The sequence below is a fragment of the Prunus dulcis genome, chromosome 6 (genome assembly GCF_902201215.1).
Source record: "Prunus dulcis chromosome 6, ALMONDv2, whole genome shotgun sequence".
NCBI classification, from domain to species: Eukaryota; Viridiplantae; Streptophyta; class Magnoliopsida; order Rosales; family Rosaceae; genus Prunus; species Prunus dulcis.
Genome location: NC_047655.1, coordinates 25,014,414 through 25,037,357, shown reverse-complemented (window position 1 = coordinate 25,037,357; position 22,944 = coordinate 25,014,414). Strand labels below are relative to the sequence as shown.

The window sequence follows — 22,944 nt, the reverse complement described above, 5'->3', positions numbered from 1 at the left end:
TAAATTTCAAACCGACAAGCACCCCTAATAGCACTCCGTTGATGCAGTTGATGACCTATATGTGAGTGTACTGATGAGGGATTGGTTGGCGGCTATTGGCTGCAGCAACCCTAGACCCCCATTGAAGCAGCTCCTTTCTGGTATCATCCTTGTGAGAACTACCAAAGGATATTTGTGCCTGATGGCCAGCCTCTGAAATGTGGTCCCGGACAAACTTTGAGGGTTAATGTTCTGTTCCAACACTATCCAAAAGATTATGTGATAGCTGAGACAGGAGACTCATGGTTCAACTACCAAAAACTGAAATTGCCGCAAGGATGCCGGTAATTAAGCCATGGAGAGAGTTTGGTCTTAGTTTGATGCTTGTTTTTATGGTATGGTTTCTTGAACAAACACATCAATGAAGCACAAGCATTCCTTCTTTTCCCCCATCTACAACCTCAATTGCATATACTAATTGATCAGACAAGCACCCACATGAAATTATTTACCTTACATCCAGGTAAATAATGTTATTATTAGCAATGAAAAAAACTTAGTGAAAAATCGTGTTATCTATGAGTTAGGAACATAAATTAGAATATTACCTATAAGTCAGATATAAAAATAGATAAATAAAATTGTATGTTACCTACAAAAAATAGCTAATTATTATAACATAAATAACTATTACTTAATTCAAGCCACAAATGGCAACATTGGGACTAAAAATAATTTTAAAAATAATAAAAAAGAAGATTACATCAAAAAATATTTAAAAAGAATATAATCCTATGTGACACAAAAATCAAAGGTCTTATATCAAAGTCACCAAAAACCAAAGATTAAACCCAATTCCTTAATAAAAATTTGGATCTATATCAAATTTTCTATAAACCTATTCGTCTCCATTTTTTTCTTTTAAAATTTGTATGTGAGCACTTAATGTCCACATGTCGTTGTACATTTCCAAAGTTTACACTATTTACCTGACAGCAAGTGACGTTCTGAAAGCACCTCAGCTCTTGGCTAAAATCAGGTGACCCAATTGTATTGGTGAAGAATCCTATTATCAGCCCCATAGTCATTGGAGTTGGGTCCTCCAACGATACAAATCACAGGCAAATCCTCACTGCAGGCTCTAGCTATTGCATTGAGCACACTAAGCTCGCCCACAGTGAAAGTAACTATGCACGTGCCGAAGCCGCCCGAGCGCTCGTAGCCTTCAGCTGTGTAGTCGGCATTAAGCTCGTTGCAGCAGCCGATGTTAGTGAGCCCAGGCTCGGCTATGAGATGGTCGAGAAGGGTTAAGTTAAAGTCACCCGGTACAGAGAAAACGTCCGTGACACCAATTTGGAGGAGTCGCCGAGCCAGGTAAGGACGAGTTGGATGAGGGGATAAGAGTATTTCTGCATGGTGAAAGTGGAACCAACGTCGTGTTGGCGGTTCAGCACAACGTCATTTCTTGTGGCTTGTTATTACACACGTCAAGTGCTCCATTTTTGGTGTCCATGGCCAGAGATAGTCGACTTTGACCCCACTTAGAATTAGAAACACCCCCAATTTTGGATTTTATAATGGCATTTATGTTGTAGATGTCAAACAAAGTAAGGCAAATATTCAGTTATGCTAAGATACACGTATATTCTCATTTTTCTCTAATATGGAGGTATTTATACAAGTACAAAGATGTGTTAACCCTAAATAAAATATGAAATATATCTAAATTACAATAGGAAATAAATCTCTATTACAATAGGACTAAATAATAATTGATAAGTAACCAAAATCCTAACTAAATAAGGAACCAAAATCCTAACTAAGTAAGGACTCGCCAACACTCCCCTTCAAGTTGGAGCAAAGATATTTCGCACGCCCAACTTGACAAGCGAGTCATAGAACACCATGCTCGACATTGACCAATTGAACAATTGTAGAGAAGGCCTTGTCATAAACCACAAGTAAAACAACTGACAAACCCTAACAAATAAGCCACAAAGAAGAACACATAAAAACAAAACATAGAAACCTTGTGAGTACGGCAGTAGATAAGGCAGAACACAGAAATCCTATGAGCACGGTAGTAGGTAAGGTAGAATACAGAAACCCTGTGAGCATGGTAGTAGATAAGGCAAAACACAGAATCCCTGTGAGCACGTCAGTAGGTGAAGTAGAACCAGAAGCAAGTGAAGAAATAAATGCATCAACATTGGGCATGGTGATGAATGGTGGGGTGGCGGCAACAGCGGCAATAGCAAGGTAAGCGGTAGGAACGGTAGCAAGGTAGACAACTGCGGCGGGCTAGGATTCTAGGCTAGGTATATAGTGCAGCGGAAAACGACAATGACAAATTCTTCCATATTAACTTTAGCTAATTCACTCAGACACAACTTCTCTTCACTTCCCCTCTCCCCTAAAGAGAAAGGGTCATCGAAGCCAAGAAATAAACAATTTCTTCATGTGAATACGTCAAGGTAATGGGGCAAGCAACACACTTGAGAGAGATAAGGTATAAGAAAGAGAGACAGATCCCTTTTCACTCCCCCTCCCTCCCCTCCTCTCTCCCCTTTGAAGATGAGGGGATGAGACAATTGCAAGAAACAAAGTAGGGCAAAGATTCAGTAATGCTAAGATACGCACATATTCTCATTCTTCTTTAATATGGAGGTATTTATACAAGTACAAAAATGTGTTAACCCTAAATAAAATCAGAAATATATCTAAATTACAATAGGAAATAAATCTCTATTACAATAAGACTAAATAATAATTGATAAGCAACCAAAATTCTAACTAAATAAGGAACCAAAATCCTAACTAAGTAAGTACTAACCAATAGTAGCGAGAGATGGGATTTGGGTTTTGAAATTGGGTCTTTGCCTTTCGTTTTTGTTGAGAAATGGTTTGGTAAGTGGTAATGGATTCAATGCAAGCATTTTTAGGTCCGTGATGGTGGACTTTGAAGTTTAATCAAACATGCAAACACTCAAATGCTAATGAAGTTCCTCTGTTTTTGTGATGGCAATTGTCTGTGAGGAAAATGGAGAGGTGTGTTTGTATGTATATATAATAGGGTAGATTACTCAAATGGTCCTGAAACTTATACTCGATTTACATTTTGGTCTTTCAATTAAATTATTCGTTCAAATGTCCATTAATTCTATATTATTCGCTCAATTGGTCCTACCGTTACATTCTGTCAATATTTTTGTTAAATATTAGGGCAAATTGGTCATTATTTACTATAAAATTAGGTTAAATTTAACAGAAAATTAGATGGTAGAACCACTTGAGCGAATAATATATAGTTGATGGACCATTTGAACAAATAATTTAGTTGAGAGACCAAAATGTAAATCATGTATAAGTTTGAGGAACATTTAAGTAATTTACCTTATATAATAAATTAGAATATACACCTTAGTATTCGTCCTTTCCCAGTTTATCGAGTTTACAATTAAGATTAAGTTAATGTTTCTAAAAAGGTCAAAGTTTTACATGGTACATTAATTTACCTAATCACTAATCATAAAGTTTTTGTAAAATGGCCAGTGAGGGTTGGTTGAGTTGGTAAAGATTCACTTTGCTATCTAGGTTTAGGTTCGAGTCCTGTTGCCGACAATCCTTATTAATTAGTAATTTGTAAAAACCAAAAAATAGGCTAAGACCCCCTCTGTAAGTCCTCAAAGAGGCCTTAGTATGCCCCCTGGGATGGGGTAGCCTCTCCTCCCCCAAAACTTTTCTCAATCAAAAATAAGTTTTTGTACAATTGTACCTGTATGTAATCATGTATTTTTCTATCACGCTTAACTAACGTATGCTTTGGTCCATTCTTTCAACATTGCTCAATGGTAGCCATATTTTTCTTATGAAATGGCTCTCATTCATGTACCAATATTTAGTGGCTCGAAATTATGTACTGCGGTAAGTCAACCAGGCCTATGTTTCATTTGTACATATTTTGTGGCCCTGAAGAGAAAGAAAATTGGTCGTCATTACACCAATGGCCACGCATTTGTTAAGTTTGGCCAATATGTATGTGTACCGTGCATATAAGAGTGGCAATTCTGATATGATATGAAAGGTAATTTTGAGACGACACGAAAGACTACTTTAAATCTTCACAAAATTATTTGAGTCAAATCGCATACAAAAAATTAAAAATAGAAATTCAGATTGGATCAACCCAACAAAACACGATTAATAAACCTGTGAAACTTCACATCCTCAAAATAAACACGTTTTTAGTCTTCACATCCTAATAAACACGTTTCTAGTCTTCACATCCTCACAATAAACGTGCATTATTACTTACGTGTTTCACATTAGGATGTGTATAGTCCAACCTACATCATCTCGTCACATGCTTTGCAAATTTAGTTTAGGGCCATGATAGACACCCTTTATACGTATTTTTTCGTTTTCTTCAGCCCGAGGCCCAAAAAAACAAAACACAAAGAGTGGCACTTGTGAGTCATACGCCAAAACAAAATAGCAATAATGTGCTAAAAGTGTTGAATTAAAAATAAATCCTTTATTATTGCAACAAGTGAGAACAATTATTCTTTAGATAGAAAACATAAAAATCAAAATATAAACTCCATGATCATTCATGTAATACATGTTCACAGTTTCACGACTATAAACAAAATTCTGCATGATCATGACGAAACCTAATTTGAAGAGGCCCATGCTGCAGTTGATGACCAATATATGAGTTTACTGATGACGGCTTGGTGGGCGGCTATTGGCAGCAGCAACCCTAGACCCCCATTGAAGCAACTCTTTGCTGGTATCATCCTTGTGAACAATCACCTCAATGAAGCACAAGCATTCCTTCTTATCCCCATTTGCAACCTCAATTGCTTCGATCAACTCGTCTTCACAACGAACCTTGGTTGTCCAGCATTTGCCTTCCCCATTATGGATGGCATCAATCAGTCCAGTGTAGTCCCAATTCTTGATCACATTGTAGGGCCCATCATGGATCTCAACTTCAATTGTGTATCCTCCATTGTTTATCAGAAATATTATGCTCCTCTGCCCACTTCTCATCATCGTTGACACATCTTGTGCAGTCACTGTTGAAAAGTAAATTGCGTACTAATTTCTTGCTAGTAAATGATTTACTTATTAGATTTATCTCGTCATATTGTGTAACTGCTTTCTGTTGTGATAGCTTGAGCTTATATGCCAAGTGTAGGGTCTTAGATCAGTTTTCATTTTCAATGGCTCACATGCCTTGTAAGTGCCATGTGTCATAATCACAATGGCTCATGTATTTTAATGGTTGTGATGACTGATGTAAGAGAATGAACTATATGAATGAAATGCATCATTCTGCAACGGTTAGAATGTTGCAGTGATTATTCCCTTTCTCTCTCTAGCTCTTCTCTCTTCCCTTCATTCCTCTGCTCCCTTCGTAATCCAAGAGATCATCAATGAAAGACTATCCAAACATTAACAGTCACCTATAAAATTGTGATTCAAGTTCAGAGGTTCAAAATCAAAACAAAACAATGGTTCTCCCAAATCACTTAACTTGAATACATGTGACCAGTGACTATTGATATTGATCAAATGTTAAGTGCTAGAGAGAAGGGAGCAAATCAAAGCACCTGGAAACTCCCATCACCAATGAAAGCAATCACTGGCTTTGTAGGTGCAGCCTGAGCATACCCAAGACTTGCTCCAATTGACCAACCAATTGATCCATATTGCATCTGGAATTCATACCTGCAAATCCATTATCATATTGCTCAATTAAAATCATAAAAACAAGCATCAAATTAAGATCAAATTTTGCCCATGGCTTACCTGCAACCTGGTGGCAATTTCAGTTTCTGGCAGTTAAACCATGAGTCCCCTGTGTCAGCAATCACACCTGTTTGACTTGACAACATCTTTTGGACGTGTTGGAACAGAACATTAACCCTCAAAGGCTCTGTAGGAGCACATTTCAGAAGCTGCCCATGAGGCACAAATATCCTGTGGTAGTTCTCATAAGCAGTCTTGTTCCATTTAAGCCTCTTTGATAGAGCTTTCAGAAAATCCTTCATTACAACACAACCAAATGCAGGGCCATTTCCGATGGTCACACGATCCGGTTGCACAATGACCGCCTTCTCTTTCTTCAAAAGGGCTGAGTACCAACAGAGCTGTAGTCATTGAAAACCGATCCGGCAAACAAGTAGGCATCTGCAGACTCCACAATCTCAGAACAGAAGGCGGTGCTCACAGAACCCCCAGTATGTCCCAGTGAAATGAGGGTGGTGCTCTGGACAGCCAGAGCATAACCACTAGCATCAGCTAGCTCAGCAAAAGCATCAGCTGCTTGTGCAAACTCGGAGTTTAGGGCCCACCCACCATAACTGTTTTCACTGCCTTGTCCAACAAGTCTGCTGCCGCTCCAACAGATGCCTCTAAGAGCAACTCCACCAGTTGCCCCTTGCCATGGCAAGATTAGCCCTAGGGCAGCCACTATTCATGTGAATAGTGGCTGCCCTAGTCCCCTCCAGCAAAATGTGTTTCCAGCAGGAGCTTGCCATGGCAATTACTATTCATTTTTTTTGTTTTTTTCACAATTTTGTTTACTTAAATAATTAATTTGGATAATATTTTCGGATAAGATTTTTGGGTTCCTACGTGTCAATACTATTCATCTCGGATAAGATTTTCGGTTTCAAATTTCAGATAAATTTCAGATAAATTTCAAATTTCAGATACATTTCAAAATTCAAATTTCAGATAAATTCAAAATGTCAAATTTCAGATACATTTCGGAATTCAAATTTCAGATAAATTTGAAATTTGAAATTTCATTTGAATTTCAAATTTCAGATAAGATTTTCACCCTCTAAGATTGCGCCACGTGTCATATCTATCTGTGTACATTTTTCTATAAAATCAGAGGTTCAGCTCATACCTCCCACACCAGTTCTTCTCTACATTTCCATTTCTCAAATTTTAGATTTCATTCTCCATTCTCAATGGCAGACATGGAAGAGATTTTGGAGAGGCAAGAGAGAGAAACTAGAGAGAGAATGCGTAGACGAGCTGCAAGCAAAAGGGCGCAGAGAGAACTAGATGAGCAACTTGGCAAAAAATAGAGACATATTAACAAAATATATAAATTGCAAGAAACATTTAAATAAAAATTAATATGACATAGAAATTAATAGAAGAAAAATGACAAATAATTTACCTCATTGCTAAGATTTTCTCTGCTTCGTTGGTTGTCAATCGCTTTTGCTAAAGCATTTCTCCATTTCCCCAACTCTTTATTAAGAACTTTCCACCAACTGGATAATGCCATTTCCGTACGTGTAGAACCAATTGCCCTTTCACAAAATGCTTGATGAATTTTTTTCCACATATGAGAAAATTTAATCTCATTGCCCGAGACTGGACAATGACTAACTTCGACCCAAGCCTCACACAAGCTAACATCTTCTATCATGCTCCATGCCCCTCCATTTTCATTAGAAGAACCCATAATATGCTAGAAAAAAATTAAAACTTCAAAGTGAAAAAATATTGAATAGAAAGTGAATAAATATTGAGGAGAAAGTGAAGAATAGTAGAAGGAGAAGAAAATATATGAGGATTTGGTGTTAAAAGTGAAGAGTATTGGTTGGTATTTATACACAAAAAATTCTGTAATTTTTGTGTATTTTTTAAAAAAAAATTTGATTTTTTTTTTGCAGAAAAATTGGCTGCCGTCGGATTGAAGGAAAAATTCCAATCGGAGCGACCAGATTGCGCCACGTGTCAAGGAGCCGTTGCGGTTACTGTAGCGCGGATTTGAAATTTTTTTTTAAAGTTGGCGCGTGCAATGCACGCGCCAACGGTAAAAAAAAATTTGAATTTTCAGGGCTGACGCCATGCTGGCGTCAGCTATTTTGTCCTGGACTTCGGTTTGGACCTCGGGCCATTTCCGCCTTCGGGCCTGCCCGTTTTGCTGGCCCCCACCCTCGCCCGGGCTGGCCCTGTGCTGCTGGACTCCATTTTTGGCCCCAAACCCCCCCCAGCTCGAGTAACCCAGCACTGCTGGAGTTGCTCTAAGGCCATTTGATTACTGAATCTGTGTGACATAGCAAACCAATAATTGAATCTTTTTTACTTACAAGTCACAAGCTTTATATAAAACACTTCAATATATCAGTTCAGAGGTAAATCGGAGAGGCCAAAGTTTACCTGGGAGGAAATGAAATTGGAACAGGCTCAGGTCTAAAAGTAGGGTGAGGAATTCCAGGCGAGTTACAACTTATGCTTATGTAAACAGGCTTGCTTTCTTTCAAGGCTATTGGAATTTCCGTATCGATCAACTCACTGCCATCTTCTAAATTATTTATCACAGCCTGATAAACAAATACCAAAATTAATAAACTTTGAAAAGCAAAAAATAAAATAAAATAAAATAAAGAAAGAAAGATAAGATTCACTTACAAAAGCAAACATTGAAATTAAAAATTCTTATGCATTATGTAAGCGAAAAACTAAATGGTCTCAAGTTCAAATCTTTTCCGATCATTTCTACCGATAAACTTAAAATAGTTTTTGTCTTCATTTTTTTTCTTTTAAAGTTTGTATGTGCCAGCATTCAATGTCCACATGTCGTTGTATACATTTCCAAAGTTTACACTATTTACCTGATAGCAAGTGACGTTCTGAAAGCACCTAAGCTCGTGGCTAAAATCAGGCAACCCAATAGTATGGTGAAGAATCCTATTATCACTCCCGAAGTCATTGGAGTTGGGTCCTCCAACGATACAAAAATGACTGAGTTTCAGCGAGGGGTTATGTACAAAATGTTCGTTAATAACAGAAATGCACTATGTATCCATTGCATCTGTCGAATCTTAATCTTGTGGGCATACATACAAAAGGAAATCCCCATATAGCAATGATTAACTGGCTGGTTTTGGTAAATTGGGTTAATTATGCATGAGATAACTGGCTGGTTTTTGTTTGTGTGGTCCTAGAGAAAAGAAAATTGGTGGAAGTTTGGTCAATGACCATACGTGCACAGTGCATTTTTCTTAATTAATAATACTAGAGTCATCAATCTTTGTGTGGTAACTACTCATTTGATATAAATATATAACGTGTTGTCACATCAGTTTGATATCCAAAAGTTGAAATCATTACCTAAATTTAATCATTCAATGATGTAGAAGTTCGATGGAATAGTATCTTGATTTTGATTTTAATAATAATATAATGTCGTTGTCTTCTTCTTCTTCTTTTTATATCAATGAATAAGTGATTTGAATAACAATAATAATTTGTATCTGCTTAGACTAAACATTTTTTAGCTAAGCTCAAGTTGTGGGAGGATAGAGAATGAGAATAAGTCACGGTAGTGAGATAGGATTTGATTAACTAGTGCTTGAAAGAAAAGAATGAGAAGAAATCCAAATCAAGGAGCAAAGAAAGCTCATAAGAGAACAGGGAATCCATCAATCACTACGCTGCAGGTCGCAAATAAATGAAAATCAGCAAGAAGCGAATCAGTATTTGATAAAACGAGAACTTGAATTTCAAACTTCATCAGCTTCTCATTTTCATATATATTTTGGTCATCAATTTTACACCGAGAAAAAGAACAAATAAATTACACGGGTCATACAACCAAATGTATGAGACAGACTTCTACTATGGCATTACAAAAAGAACCACTTATGTAGGGTTCAAGCCCACTTTTCCGAGATGACGACGGATGCTCCTCGACAGATCCTCCTTAGTTCTAGTCTAAATTTGTGTTATGTTTTCTATACTTAAATAGTGAAGCTATGTACAAATAAGCGAGAAACTACCTGGCCCAAGCTTTGTCACCATAGCTCTCATTTCAGGACGGGTTTCTGCCGAGTCTTGGTAAAACGTATGTCCCCATTAAGAACTGAGCCAATGAACCTCTCTACTTCTTCTGTGGTCATTTCACCCTCAAACGCTGCGAACGTCCGCCTCCGAGGTTTATAGGCAACCAAGACCTTATCTAACGATTTAAATCCTGCTTTGTCAAATGCATTTAAGAATGATGCCTTCTTGGAGGCATCCAACAGAGTGTAGGAAATGGAATCCCTTCCATCGGCTGAATTCTGTTGCCTTGATAGTGATTTCTGAGAGAGCTGAAAGCAAACATCATGAAGCAAATTACTAAAGAAAAAAAAAGTAATTTCCATAAAAGGATCATGGTCAGGTGATTTGGGTAACAATAGCCAGTCAAGCAGATAGTTTAGGGACTACATTTGAATCCTTAACCAATACTTCTGGTTTATAAATTTAGCAGGTCACGTGGGTTGAGGCTGCTAGTCAGACAAAGTTCAAACTGGCATGACATTCAATTTTTTAGACAAAGTTCATCATTTTCATGTGAAGAAACAGATGTTTTGGATAGTAGTGCCTCAATACAAGAGAAAGTATACTCACCGTGTTCAAAATTGATTCCAACTTCTTTCTTTCTTTGGAAGACCTGAATGCACCAATGATGCAAACTGGAGTTTTCTCACCACAAAGAGCATCAAAATTAGACTCTGTCAGTAGGGGTATTTGCTTCTCCCCAGTTGGCGACTTCTTGGCCTGACTTGAAGATGCCTTCTTGTTCTTTTTCTCAAAACCTTCAAGTAAAGCACTAAGCTCATTAATTGCCGACTTCATATCTTTGATGGTAATGCCTGCTTTTAGGACATGCTTCTCCCCGTTTGAAAGCCAACCAACTATAGCTGGAAGTGCATCAACTCCTAGCTTCTTCACTGTTGGATCAGAAACATCATGGAGCTGCATGGTCATTGTAAAATAATTTTTTTAATAAGTTGTCATTTTAATAATTGAGGAAAAAAAAAATTAAGGTGAATGCAAACCACCAAAGCACATTTTCCCTGAAAAGCAAAAGCATATGATTCATTTTGTCATGGAAGTATAGGGATCATCATTGCACCCTACCCTTCTGTTAAGCATATACATTGCCTCATTCTTTCTAACAAATTTTTAGGATGGATGTCAGGAAATTGTTAGAGTGTAAAGGCTTCTGATTCCTTCAAGAAGTCAGTTAAAGCAATTCCATAGCCAAAGACACTAGATTCATCTTAGATTGACAAGACTCGGAAAAGGAAAATTAAGTAAATTAATTCAACAAATAATCACCACATACCTCTGCATTATAGAAAAGGAAGTGATTGTGATGCAATCCGCTGAGGACACGCCAGATAACAGGTGTATCTTTCTTGGTGGAAAGAAGCACAACACTAGGCAATTTATGGACGGTGACAGTGGAAGACTCAAAATGTTTCAAGTCAACCCGTTTTGAAAACCTTGGAAGATGATCTTGGCAAAACATTTTTAAAGGTTTTGCAGCCCAATCACCATCATACTCAACCAAAGAACCCCTTTCACTCACTTTGTAAGAATAAACAAATACCCTGGGCATTCTGCGGGGATATATGCCAAGGTCCTTACAGAGAAATGGTTCTGTCTCACAGTTTATGCTTCCAATCTGACAAAAGAAAAGGAGAGAATAAGCATATGCGGCGATCAATGGCAGATCAGACGGTAGGGAGTAGGGACCGAAAAAGAACTGCACATACCTTTAAAGCTCCCTGCAGTGAACTGGCAACTTCCTTTATGACAGATTCAACATGTTGATGCCCCTTCAATGACGGTGTGTAAGATAACAAGAGCCAAGTCATCCCTTGGTCAACTATTTCTTTCTTATACACCTGTGAACTGATGGCACTAATGCTCACTGGGGAACCCCTAGACCCAGGTTGAGACCCTGGTCGAGACCCAGTTGAACCACTGAAACCACCAAACTGACCCCCACCTCCAGGTTTACCCCCAAAAAGGTTTGAGAAAATGTCGTCCATACCAAAACCAAATGAACTTGGACCACTGGGACCTCCAAAAGAAAAGGAGAATGACTTGGAACCTCCCTGCCCACCCATGCTCTGCCAGTCACTTGGTCCGTAGGTAAACTGGTTTTTTCCTGGTCCACCATTTGTGAAGTAAGTATATCCACCATGATCTCCAGGAGAACCAGCTCCAAATCCAGGACTGCCCTTCTCATCTCCATACGTGTCATAATTTTTCCTCTTCTCTTCATCTGATAAAATCTCATATGCTAACGAACAAAAAGAAACAAATTGACATTAAGTACAAACTTATGAGGATGTGGCCACTACAGCAGGATAGGTATATAGGAATTGAAAAAAATCCAACCATAAAGAAAAAAGGAAAGGAAGCATAGACTGAAGAGAAGTCAGACGTTATACCATTGTTTATCTCAGAAAACTTTGCTTGAGCTCCCTTGTTCTTATTCTTGTCTGGGTGATATTGAAGAGAAAGCCTACAGGGAATTATTCAAATGAGCTTGAGGAGTAAGGTAAAAAGCTTGTGACACAACATGTCTGAATACAAATGCATGTTACATGTATCTTTCTGTATTTCTTTGTTGTGTTATAAGCGTTTGCATTACAATGCACAAGCACAACACAAACACACACACAATGAGAAACTTTTAGCGAGCCAATTATATATCCCAGAACAGGACCTTACAACCTTCTAGGTAATATGGATCAATAAAGTAAAGCAAAATTATCCTAAAGCAAAAGAAGAAACATTACTACTCCTTTTTAGAGAAAATAAAGAAACTGTGACTTAAATATTGGTCAACGAACACCAACTTTTTTATTTAATGTATCATGAAACATACATTAGTCTCATAGTAACAAATATGACAAAAGAAAACAATGAACTGCTTATTCTGGCAACTACAATGTTGTAAAGACACACATATTCGAGATATTTAAACTATCATCCTACAACAACAGCTCAACACAGTTGCACAAGCACCAACTGTCATTGCCCAACACCCCCCACCAAGGTGCACTGAATGTTAAGGGACCATAGTGACAGATTTAGGCCTGAGAAAACTTATAGTTTGGCACTTGAGCCAGCCTCAAAGCGAACCAAGCCAAAAACAACACATTGCACAGACTATGACCATCCTAATTGATGTATACATATCATAAATGAGCTTAGAGGTCTCATAAGTGTCAATACTTCCAATGCCTAGATAATGACCATCACCAGGAAGAAGAAAAAAATTCATTTGCAGTGATCAGCACAAAATAAAGCACATTATGATTTCGCTTTGCATAAATTCATCTACAAAATCCTAGCCAAGTAATTGCATTTAGAGGGCACAAAAATATTATAAATGGTTATTGGAACATACTTGTGGAAAGCTTTCTGAATTTCACGTTGGCTTGCATTCCGCTCGACTCCAAGGACCTGATAAGAATTTGAAACCATTTCTAATAAATGAGTAAATAAGTATAGAACTAATGATTTATCGGTTCTTTCTTTTAAAAAAAGTCGTTAAATTCAGTTCCTTTTGTTTATCTCAAGAGTTGATTGCATTCTGATAACGGCCACAGCAGCATAATACGCTAAAATTTGAACCTTTTTAATTATCAATTTTGTCAAATTTTCTTTTCTTTTCAATCTCAAAACCAAGCATATGAAACGAAAAAAGAATCTTTAGAACGTGATTCGATCATAGAACTCCACATTCAAAATCAAAACCGCTCTATTTAATTATCAATTTTGTCAAATTTTCTTTTCTTTTCAATCTCAAAACCAAGCATATGAAACGAAAAAAGAATCTTTAGAACGTGATTCGATCATAGAACTCCACATTCAAAATCAAAACCGCTCTATTTACATTCAATTCATTCACATTGAACTGGAATAAGAGGAAAAATTAGAGGAAAGGAATGAAGGAAGAGCAATGAGAACAATACCTTGTAAGGGTCTATGGTTGTTGCTTCCATGGTTAAGAAGAAGAGCAACGCCGACAAGAAGATCCACAACACTAACCGGTTCCCCATATTCGAATACGAAATTTACACTCAGATTTTTTCAAGATTTGTTAAGGATGTTTGCTTTTTCCTGGTTTTTCCGTACGAAAGCTGTGTACGTTTTAGACGCAGCTGAGAGACAGAGAGAGAGAGGGAGGAGATTGAAATTGCGGGCTTATAAAGGAATCCGAGGGATCTAAACAAATCCAGATGCTTCGCGTTTTTAAGGCCGTTAGGTACACGTGGCGTGATGATGTGTTCCCACGCAAACTGACCAATAGTATTTCGGAGTTCTTGATTGTGTAAGGGAACGCACCGCCATCACGCGCTTTGCTTCCTTACGCTCTGCGTGCTTGAGGTGATTATTCAGCTTAGATGAGCGCCATACGAGCCGTAGGATCTTAGCAGTCGGATTTCACTCAGCCATTGGATTCATGAACACTGCTGATGCTAAGTTTATCAAATCTTGAGCAGCGTAAAGGTGATATCTGTCTATATTCTTATGCACAATGTTGTAAAAATGTCACTTCAATCACATTTTGATATTTTATGAATCATATTCAGAATTTAAAAATTATAATCTACTCTCCTTTCTGTCGTTGACAGAGCGAGAATACAAAACCTACTTGTGTTGCTTCAACCCTAATCCGCAAAATTGGGTTAGCTCAACTGTGTCATCCTTGGATCCGAATTCGATCTTCATCTCCATCCACGGCAATACCAAACCAAAAAATAAAATAAAACAAACCCACATGTTTTCTTTTGCCGATCTCATTAGCATTTCGACGAAATATTGAAAGAAAAAAAGAAAGAGGTCGTAAAACCCAATTTCTTTAAACTTCCATCGTGCATAACCAAGATTCATAAAAACAATTCGGTTCGAAATTTTGGTTGATATATTGACAGCCTCAACTCAATTGTCTATGTTAGGTTTTTATATAAATTAAAATATAATGTTAATCGACAACAAAATTCGATGAGATACACAATTAAACAGCAAAACTGGAATTTGAAAAGTCGAGAAAACCCAGCTGGAATCAAAGTCTGAACACTATATTAAATTAATATCCAACCAGATACAATGGGGGGAGAGAAAAGAACCAAAATTGAAATCTGATCGCTAACAAGAAACAAGGGCTCATGCTTGAGACTCAGCACCATTTGTTGTCGCATCCATTGGTTCGGCTTCTGTAGACTCCTCAGCCTTGTCACTCTTCTTACCTACAATGTGCAAATACATCAGGATTCCTTCTCCCAACAATTAAACCTAAAAGTTCTTCATAACATTGTTAAATCCACAAACAATAGACTTATTATTTGCTCAAAATTTTCTCTGCTTACCCTTTTTCTTTTTGCCGCCACCTTTCTTCTTGGTCTTTGTCCCCAAAGCCAACCAGGCTTTGATTTCAGGATCATCTATTTGTTTAGTGGGCTGCAGCTCCTGTAAGGGATGAGATGTAATCCGATCTGATCCATTTGGCATCAGCAAGACAGTGAACTTGATATGGGCAACCAAATCACCTGCAAAACAACCAATAAATGGATTTCGAATCAGGGTCACAGAAGAATTGAAATTTCCCAAAAGCCAGTCCCAGTAGGAAGATTGTTACCAGGTTTCTCGTGAAGAACAGGATATGGCTGCAGAAGCTCGTGGTTGACGCATTCAAGTAAACCCAGCCTAGCCCTTTTCTCTTCCAAAGCTCTGATGACAAGACAGTACAGTTTTTTTACGAGAAACAAAAGAAACTGAAGAACCAGTGACAAATAATGTAGAAAATAACATTATTTTAACAAACCTAGCAGTGAATGGCATGATGGGAAACTTCTCCCTTATTTCACTGAAAATAAACCTAGAAGCTTTCATCTTCAAGTGATAGTTCTTGTCAACAGCTCTCTTATAGACAGTCGTCTGCTTCTCATCCAACAGCTTAGGCTGCAAATTGACATAAAATGCGTTGATGGAAAATCAGATAACGTAGCATAACAATGGTGGTTGGGCTGGCTGATCGTGACTTCTTCATTACCTTTCCTTCACCTGTGCTTGTGACAATATCAATTGAATAAACTTCGTTCTCCTCAAATTCTGCCTCATCAACTCTTGTATCTGGATTGGATGCGCTTAATATGACCTTGTTCCCATCTATCACAAACTGCTTCAACTGATGGCTAAGAACACCTTCAACGATTTTGCAGTCATAAGCTGCAGCAACCTTTTGGATCGCCTCTGTTACATCTTTATTCTGCAGCCAGAAAAAGAAATGAAATATGAAATAAATACAGAAGAAAATTTCAGTACAAGAATAGAATTCATGTGCACATGTTCCAATCTATTTTCATATATAGCACAAAGCAAGCATTATGCATTGTTACATACAAAGATCTCCATCAATTATGTAGGCTAATTTGAATGATGATCGCACAAACAACAAATAAATCTGTACTAGGCACCAAACGTAGCCAGTTAGTCTAGGCAACAGGGAAAAAGAGGAAATCAATAAGGTACCAATTACCTCGGCAAAGTTGCCTACAACTAAAGATTACTCAATTAGGCCTCTCTTTTTTCTTTCTTATGACAATGCACAAGTAAGAGAGCAAAGCACTTGATGTTGGCTAATTTGAATGATGATTGCAGACAACAAATACATCTGCCCTAGGCACCAAATGCAGCCAGTTCATCTACGCAACAAGGAAAGGAGGAAAACCAAATAGGATATCGATCACCTCGGCAAAGTTGCATACTAGAAGACAACCACATTACAAGAAACACAGAAGAGTTCACAGAAAAGTAATAAAAAACATAATGAACACACTTAAAAACAACCCCTATAATTTCACTATCCTATCAGAGTAACTATGACAAAAAGCCTCATTTGGATGTTGGTCCATAGCTTTTGACAAGTTTCATCATATAGAAGTATGGAACACAATAAATAGTTTAAAGATAAACCAATGTCTTTTACTGATGCAGTAACAAGGGAAAAGTAACCAACTGATGGAGAGCAAATTACAACATTTGAGTAAAAATGACTAAAAGGGCTTCCATATGTATCTTACTTCCAATGAGCTGACAAGAAAGCACATGAAAATCCATGGTCATTCATTGAATGAAGAGAGATGGAAAGGTTCAAAAGAACAAAAGGAATGAAAGAAACACAATCATCCATCAGTGTAACTATGACAAAAAGCTTAATTGGATTCAATCCATAGCCAGTGATTGCTTATCATCATCTAGAGAGATCATGTTAATTGAAGAGACATCCCACACAAAAAAAGTATGAACTAGACCTTGTTGATTGTTCCTATATAATAAATAATAACACAGCAGAAAGACTAGTTATACAAAAACATCTAATCCATGAAAAGAAAATAAAACAACTCCCAGCTAGCTCAAGACACGCAAGTCCAACAAGAATAGTATATTCTAGGGGATTGCAACAATGTCAGCCCAGAGAGGACATTAGGATGAACAAAATAAGTGTACACCCACATCAGCCCATCCACAGCCAAGCATAATATAGGCAACAGGGAAAAAGAGGAAACCAATAAATCATAGATTTCCTCGGCAAAGTTGCCCTTAAAACTTGATGTTTGATAGAATGACATATTATATCATTGTGCAATTATTTATTCCAACATGGGTTGGAACAGTGAGTGCAGATTATACTAGCAGACATCAGCATCAGAACAGCTTGACATCAACATCGAAAACATGTGGCCTTCCAACACGGAGAACAAGAGTGGTAAAAAGATATGAGAAAGAACGAGAGCAATTTAAAACAGTCTCAGGTGGACTTCCCAGGTCGACGAAAGGGCATTCTTCTGTTTCAATGGAACAACTCCACCACTGTACCAAGATTCACCCTCAATTCAATAATGTACATTTCCCCTTCAGTGTAACTATGACAAAAAGCTTCATTTGGATGTAAGTCCATAGCTTATACTAACATCTCATCATCAGGGGATGCAATGTGCATAAAACACGTATTCCAAGTTTAAAAATCAAACAGAAAAGCAAATGTAGATTCAAAGTATAACATGAAAATAGAAGAATATGCGAGAAGTCTTGAGTTATGCTAAGAAATGCAAGGAGGCTCCTTTTTGAAACATTAAAAAAAGTATAATAATTAGCAAACAAAATTACCTTTTTTCCTGGCCTTACAAGCCTTAAGGCAACTTCAGCAGCAGTATTAGCAGCTGCAATAACGTCAGCTGCCTTTCCTGTAACAGGCCCTGCTTGAAGAGCATGAGTATGTGCAACTATGGCAATGAACCCGTCAATATGACACCCCAAATCACTGCAGGAGAACAAAAAACCATCAATATGTTCCTAATTACAAGCTTATATTCAGTTCATATAACATTTAGCTATCTTTCAAAAACAGCAGAAGTAATAAAAAGAAATGCAGTTCATATGAGACAAAACTTACATCTTCAGAATATCTCCTTCTTCCAACACTGTCTCGTCACTGGCAAGCGGGGAGAAATGGCATACAGTGTTGTTCACAGAAATGCAAGTTGGAAAGGCAACACCTCGTTCAATCTTCTTCTTTACATTTTTGTACATATTACCAGTTTGCCTAAATAAACATAAAAACAACACGACCCATAAATCATCGCATTAAGGGGACAAATCAACACTCCATACTAAGTAATGAATTCTAATTAAAATAAACAAATTTTCAATGCAACGAGAAAAAATTAATTCATGGGATACTTACTCTCTGATGTATGAATCCCCTTTCTCACAAAGGTCCACAATCTTAGCTTTCGGTTTGCATTCGGATATTACCAACTGCAGAGCCTCTGCAAAAATTTCCCAAATGTAATCAATATAGTCAGCCATAAAAGCATATAAAATTCAAAAGTGTAATATGTATGTATTTGCTACTGTTATAGACGAGAGAAAAAACGAGAAAATTACTGTTAACAATCTCAGCGGCACTCTTGTATTTGGTGACTACTTCAGGAGAGCTGAGATCCAACTCCTTCTCCTCCCTTTCATCGTCCGACATCGTTTCGGGACCTTGTAAAATCTCCGACTTCTAAAACCTAAAAATCGAGAACCAAGAATTTAATCAGAGAAACGCAAAAAACAAGCGTCTAAATGTGCTGCAGATGAGCACAAGCAATACGAAAACACAATTTCAGTAGCTATTAATCGCAGACCTGATTGGAAGAAAATTTGAGGTGATGAGCAGAGTGCGGAGCTCTGAGTTAGGTGTTTGGGGTTAGGGTTTATAAACAGAGAAATGGACGAATTTGTACCGAAAGGAAGGTGGTGGCTTACTAGAGAGCTAGGGTTTCAACGTGCGGCTGCGTTTGCTTATATAGGATTTTGCGTTACTGCTTACGGTAGGGTTTTTATTTTGTCTTGCTTATTTTTTAATTACTTCACTTTCTTACATTCTTTTTTTTCTTTTCTCCTTTTCCTTTTTGCTAAGTAGAAATTTATGCGGCCGTTGGTGTATTTTCCCTCCGGTGGGAGCGTGGTGAGGTGCAGCGACTTGTAGTACATTGGAATTCCTCGCTCTGGTGTGCTTGTACCTTGATTGTTTCTTTCCTTTTTTACCTCTTTTTGTCTACTTGGACTGGGGCCTCGGGCCCAATTTAATTTCCCATTCTAGAAAATGTAAATAAATAAAAACTTGGGCTTGAACTTAACATGCCAAACTCGGACCCCTAAAAAAATAACTTATCATGCCAAACTAAAACTGAACCAAACGGGCTGGATTCGGTTTGTTTCATCCACGACTATACTTAAAAGCGAACATAATTGACCCATTAAAAAGTACTTGGCCGCAGGTTTGGTGTGAAACCGATTAGAACCGGATTGGATTGTGGCCATTGGCCACCCCTAAAATTCTGCATAATTTGTTCCAGAAACCATGAGGGGCTTTGTAATAGATCATAAAGTAAGACAGCAACCATGGGCTAGGCCGAGGAGTTGGCCCAACCATTATGCGCAATGGGATTATAGGGCCTAAAATGCTTTTCACTCCCATGATACAAACATGAAGAAAATAGGATTGACATAGAGAGAACACAAAAATTGCAATTCCATCGACACATTCTCACACTCATATCGAAAACAACATGGAATTTATTTCTGTAAGATGAGAAGTTGCCTATTCTCCCACCTAAACCTCAAAAATATTGATACCGTCCAAAAAAGCCGATGTTCATTCAGAGAATCAAAAGAAACTCAAAGAAGAAATGCTAACAGTTAAGAATGAAGATGATTTGAGGATCGTATGCTCTCAATGGACTAGAAAACCAGAACAAGAAAACCAATGAAATGATGATACCTACAAAGCTGCACTCGGAAGATATCGTCTCTCATACAATCCTATTACTTGGTCAGCCACAGTCCACACAATGGCCTGCCCAGGTGGTATCCTCATGAGCCGAGGCAGCAGTCCTTTCCACAAGGCAAGAAGCCCTTCCTCTGCATATATTGTCCTGATAGCATGGATCATGCCTTTGTATTTCATCTGGCCATCCACACCTCGGCTCTGAGCCATCAGTCTTGTTTTCACAACATCAAAGGGACCCGTGCAAACGGGACCTGCTGTGCCTGCAAGGAAACCCGATATCATAGACTGCCATGGCAGCAGGACCCTCCCATCTCCTTCATGTTTCTTCCACAAGAGAACGTCAAAGGCATTTTTGGCTGTAAACATGGCAGCCTGATTCGTCCCATTGCGCATAACAGTTGGAGCAGCCCCTGACCAGAGCCCAAGGATACCTTCCTCCCGGATGATCATACGAGCACAGTGAATAGGACCCTTATACTTTAGAAGATCATGACTCAATCCCTTCTGTTGCTGCAGTCTAATTTTCACTACCTGCACCAATAAAATTCCAAATCAACTTCTTAAGTCTTCCCATTATTCGTGAAGACAATGTCAGAATGAACATGTATAATTTTTTTATTGTATTGAATGAACAGATCAGCAACTTAAACTTAAAGTAACTTAACCAGCTAACCACGACAGTTGCAAACTAAATTTAACTAATACAACTTGCAGAAGAATTTAAGCAATCCCAGATTGATGCTTACAGTCCATACATGTTCAAACTTCAAACCAATGCTTACAAACAATGAAGAGAATGACTTTAATAAGTGTAATGAGCAATTCAAAAGCTAAGCTGGTTCCTCAATAAACAAAATGATTTACTATCTTCCCTGAATTTTCTTATCAGTCATCAAAATTTCGAAGTAATTACTGAGACCCCTAAATGCCCAGCTTATAAATTCTTTAAATTCTCTGTTAATGAACTTAAGCCACAATTGCCAGAGCATAGAGAAATCCACAAATGAAAATTTTAAGCTTTTCTAGAATTATCAACTGAAACCCACGACACAAATCCAACCCACATTCAAATAACCATAGAATTCCCAACAACAAAAAATAAAAAATCATTTGCAATCGAAAACTTGAAAACAAATGCACTAACCTCAAAAGGCGTAACGATAACAAGAGCTTCAAGAACTCCAGCTCCAAACCCAGAAATGAGCCGCCCGTGATTGCTGACTTTCCCAGTCTCAGCGTCCTTGAACGCGCCCTGAAGCACCGCATTGGAGCCCATCCGAAGCGCATACTTCAAGGTCAGGTGAGTGGCAAAGGGGGTCAAGCCCTTCCAGAGAGCGCGAACACCTTCGGTGCGCGAAACCGTGGCGCCGCAGTGGATAATTCCCTTGTAGGCGCCGGTCCGGTCCAGCTGGAGCCGGGTCTTGATGACGTCGATGGGCTGCAGACACGTGGCCTCCACGATCCCCCCGAGCGAACCGGACAAGGCCTTGACGTACGGCGGGATAGGCCTCTTGGTTGGACTGGCCGTCGGATTGGGGCTTTCATTTTTGTTTTCTTTCATGGTTTTGTGACCCTGAATCTCTCTGTGGGAAATGAAAACAGGGTTTTGTTCAGAAGAAGAAGAGGAAGAAGAGAAATTCGTCTCTCTCTTCTGTTCTCGTCTTCTCCTTTCTCATTCGTTGTGGAGGTGAAGAAATTAGAGTTCTTCTTCTTTGTTCGTTAATAAAGAATTAAGCAGCCATTAGGGGTAATTAATTAAATGTTAAGTACGGTGCGTTTTGTTTTGCTGTCCTAAGCATGTGTTTTATGCCACAATAAATGGTGACGATGAAATGAGAATCTTTAGTTGGAGACGCCGTGACTCGGGATTCGTCGCAGCAAATTCAGGTGCCTCGTGTTTTGGATCTGATGGGCCGCCGGCTTTGGTGGTGGGTTCCACACAAGCGGGCTTTTTAAGCACAAAATCCCCCTTCAAACTTGGGCTATAATTGTTGGCCGGCCCCTCAATGAGAAACATGATAGTTACAATTGTCTTATAAGGCCATTTGAGGCCCACTTATATGGTCCACTAAAGTTTCAGACTTTACATACGTTGCCGTACGACTTAAAGACTAGATTGGATTTGTAACTCAAGCGGTTAAGAACTATTACCACCTCTCATGCCACATACATGTTCAATTCAGTTGTTTCTGTGATATAAAGAAATTATTGAATTTAAACATTTTCATTGACCATATGACTCAATATTTTCTTCATTAAACTCATCATTATCATCCAAACATGACCATTCTATTCTATAAAGTGAATGAATTATCCAAAGTCAAATAAACTTGTGTCCAACGAACTTCACCACATTGATCATGCCATTAGAGAAAACATTATTTGGTACCAATTTAAGGTAGACATTGTCCATATTTGGTTTCCTCGTCACACATTGATGATTCAGTGAGTCACCATAAAGCAATGGACTCGTGTCATTCTTACTGCATGTCAAACACAATTTTCACATACTGAAAACAACTGCGTGTCGACACAGCATGGCTATAGAGCTCCCCATCAGCCGCGTTTACCTCATTACGTGTCACCTCCTCCTCCTCCTTGCCTCCACCATCACCTAATATATACACACCCCATTTCCCTCCGTTTCAAACTCACCATATGAAAAAGAGATTTCAGTTAACTTGACGTACTTTGAGTTTGAAGAGTTTGTGAAAAGGAAGAAGAGTTTTTAGTTGAAAAGAAAGAGATGTCATCAGAAAAAATGGATCCACAGAAAAGAAGGGAGCTGGACG

The 22,944-nt window shown here is 38.2% G+C and overlaps 3 protein-coding genes and 1 pseudogene across 4 annotated transcripts; all 4 read right to left on the bottom strand.

The window, feature by feature from the left end:
- Positions 1-4,640: 4,640 nt before the first annotated feature.
- On the bottom strand, positions 4,641-8,878 carry LOC117630537 (annotated as a pseudogene).
- A 636-nt stretch (positions 8,879-9,514) lies between these two features.
- Positions 9,515-14,015, bottom strand: LOC117633115 (dnaJ protein ERDJ3A-like). Of its 2 annotated transcripts, none has more exons than XM_034366801.1 (7): positions 13,782-14,015; positions 13,214-13,269; positions 12,249-12,322; positions 11,565-12,097; positions 11,132-11,473; positions 10,411-10,758; positions 9,515-10,109 (listed from the first exon to the last, which is right to left on the bottom strand). In XM_034366801.1, the coding sequence occupies exons 1-7, from the start codon at positions 13,866-13,868 to the stop codon at positions 9,825-9,827; spliced, it is 1,725 nt and encodes a 574-aa protein (XP_034222692.1). In that variant the 5' UTR covers positions 13,869-14,015; the 3' UTR covers positions 9,515-9,824. The 2 variants fall into 2 exon arrangements, with proteins under 2 accessions (XP_034222692.1, XP_034222693.1); XM_034366802.1 differs by having other exon boundaries at positions 11,378-11,473.
- A 736-nt stretch (positions 14,016-14,751) lies between these two features.
- LOC117632410 (ERBB-3 BINDING PROTEIN 1) lies at positions 14,752-19,187 on the bottom strand. The gene is made up of 10 exons (XM_034365873.1): positions 19,005-19,187; positions 18,760-18,887; positions 18,557-18,641; positions 18,266-18,415; positions 17,980-18,133; positions 15,863-16,078; positions 15,635-15,771; positions 15,449-15,540; positions 15,180-15,359; positions 14,752-15,059 (listed from the first exon to the last, which is right to left on the bottom strand). Exons 2-10 carry the CDS (start codon positions 18,848-18,850, stop codon positions 14,977-14,979), a joined length of 1,188 nt encoding a protein of 395 aa, XP_034221764.1. The 5' UTR covers positions 18,851-18,887; positions 19,005-19,187; the 3' UTR covers positions 14,752-14,976.
- Positions 19,188-19,887: 700 nt separating this feature from the next.
- On the bottom strand, positions 19,888-21,956 carry LOC117633274 (mitochondrial succinate-fumarate transporter 1). Its single transcript, XM_034367004.1, has 2 exons — positions 21,297-21,956; positions 19,888-20,683 (listed from the first exon to the last, which is right to left on the bottom strand). The coding sequence occupies exons 1-2, from the start codon at positions 21,711-21,713 to the stop codon at positions 20,144-20,146; spliced, it is 957 nt and encodes a 318-aa protein (XP_034222895.1). The 5' UTR covers positions 21,714-21,956; the 3' UTR covers positions 19,888-20,143.
- Between the last annotated feature and the right edge of the window lie 988 nt (positions 21,957-22,944).

Coding starts and splice junctions, on each gene's coding strand:
- LOC117633115 (XM_034366801.1), bottom strand. CDS start 13,868: ATGGGGAACCGGTTAGTGTTGTGGATCTTCTTGTCGGCGTTGCTCTTC. Junction 12,098..12,248: donor GTTTTCTGAGATAAACAATG/GTATAACGTCTG, acceptor TTTGTTCGTTAG/CATATGAGATTTTATCAGAT. Junction 10,110..10,410: donor TGGAATCAATTTTGAACACG/GTGAGTATACTT, acceptor GTTTGCTTTCAG/CTCTCTCAGAAATCACTATC.
- LOC117632410 (XM_034365873.1), bottom strand. CDS start 18,850: ATGTCGGACGATGAAAGGGAGGAGAAGGAGTTGGATCTCAGCTCTCCT. Junction 18,134..18,265: donor GAAGGAGATATTCTGAAGAT/GTAAGTTTTGTC, acceptor GTTCTCCTGCAG/TGATTTGGGGTGTCATATTG. Junction 15,772..15,862: donor CAAGCACAGGTGAAGGAAAG/GTAATGAAGAAG, acceptor GTCAATTTGCAG/CCTAAGCTGTTGGATGAGAA.
- LOC117633274 (XM_034367004.1), bottom strand. CDS start 21,713: ATGAAAGAAAACAAAAATGAAAGCCCCAATCCGACGGCCAGTCCAACC. Junction 20,684..21,296: donor TTATCGTTACGCCTTTTGAG/GTTAGTGCATTT, acceptor TTATTGGTGCAG/GTAGTGAAAATTAGACTGCA.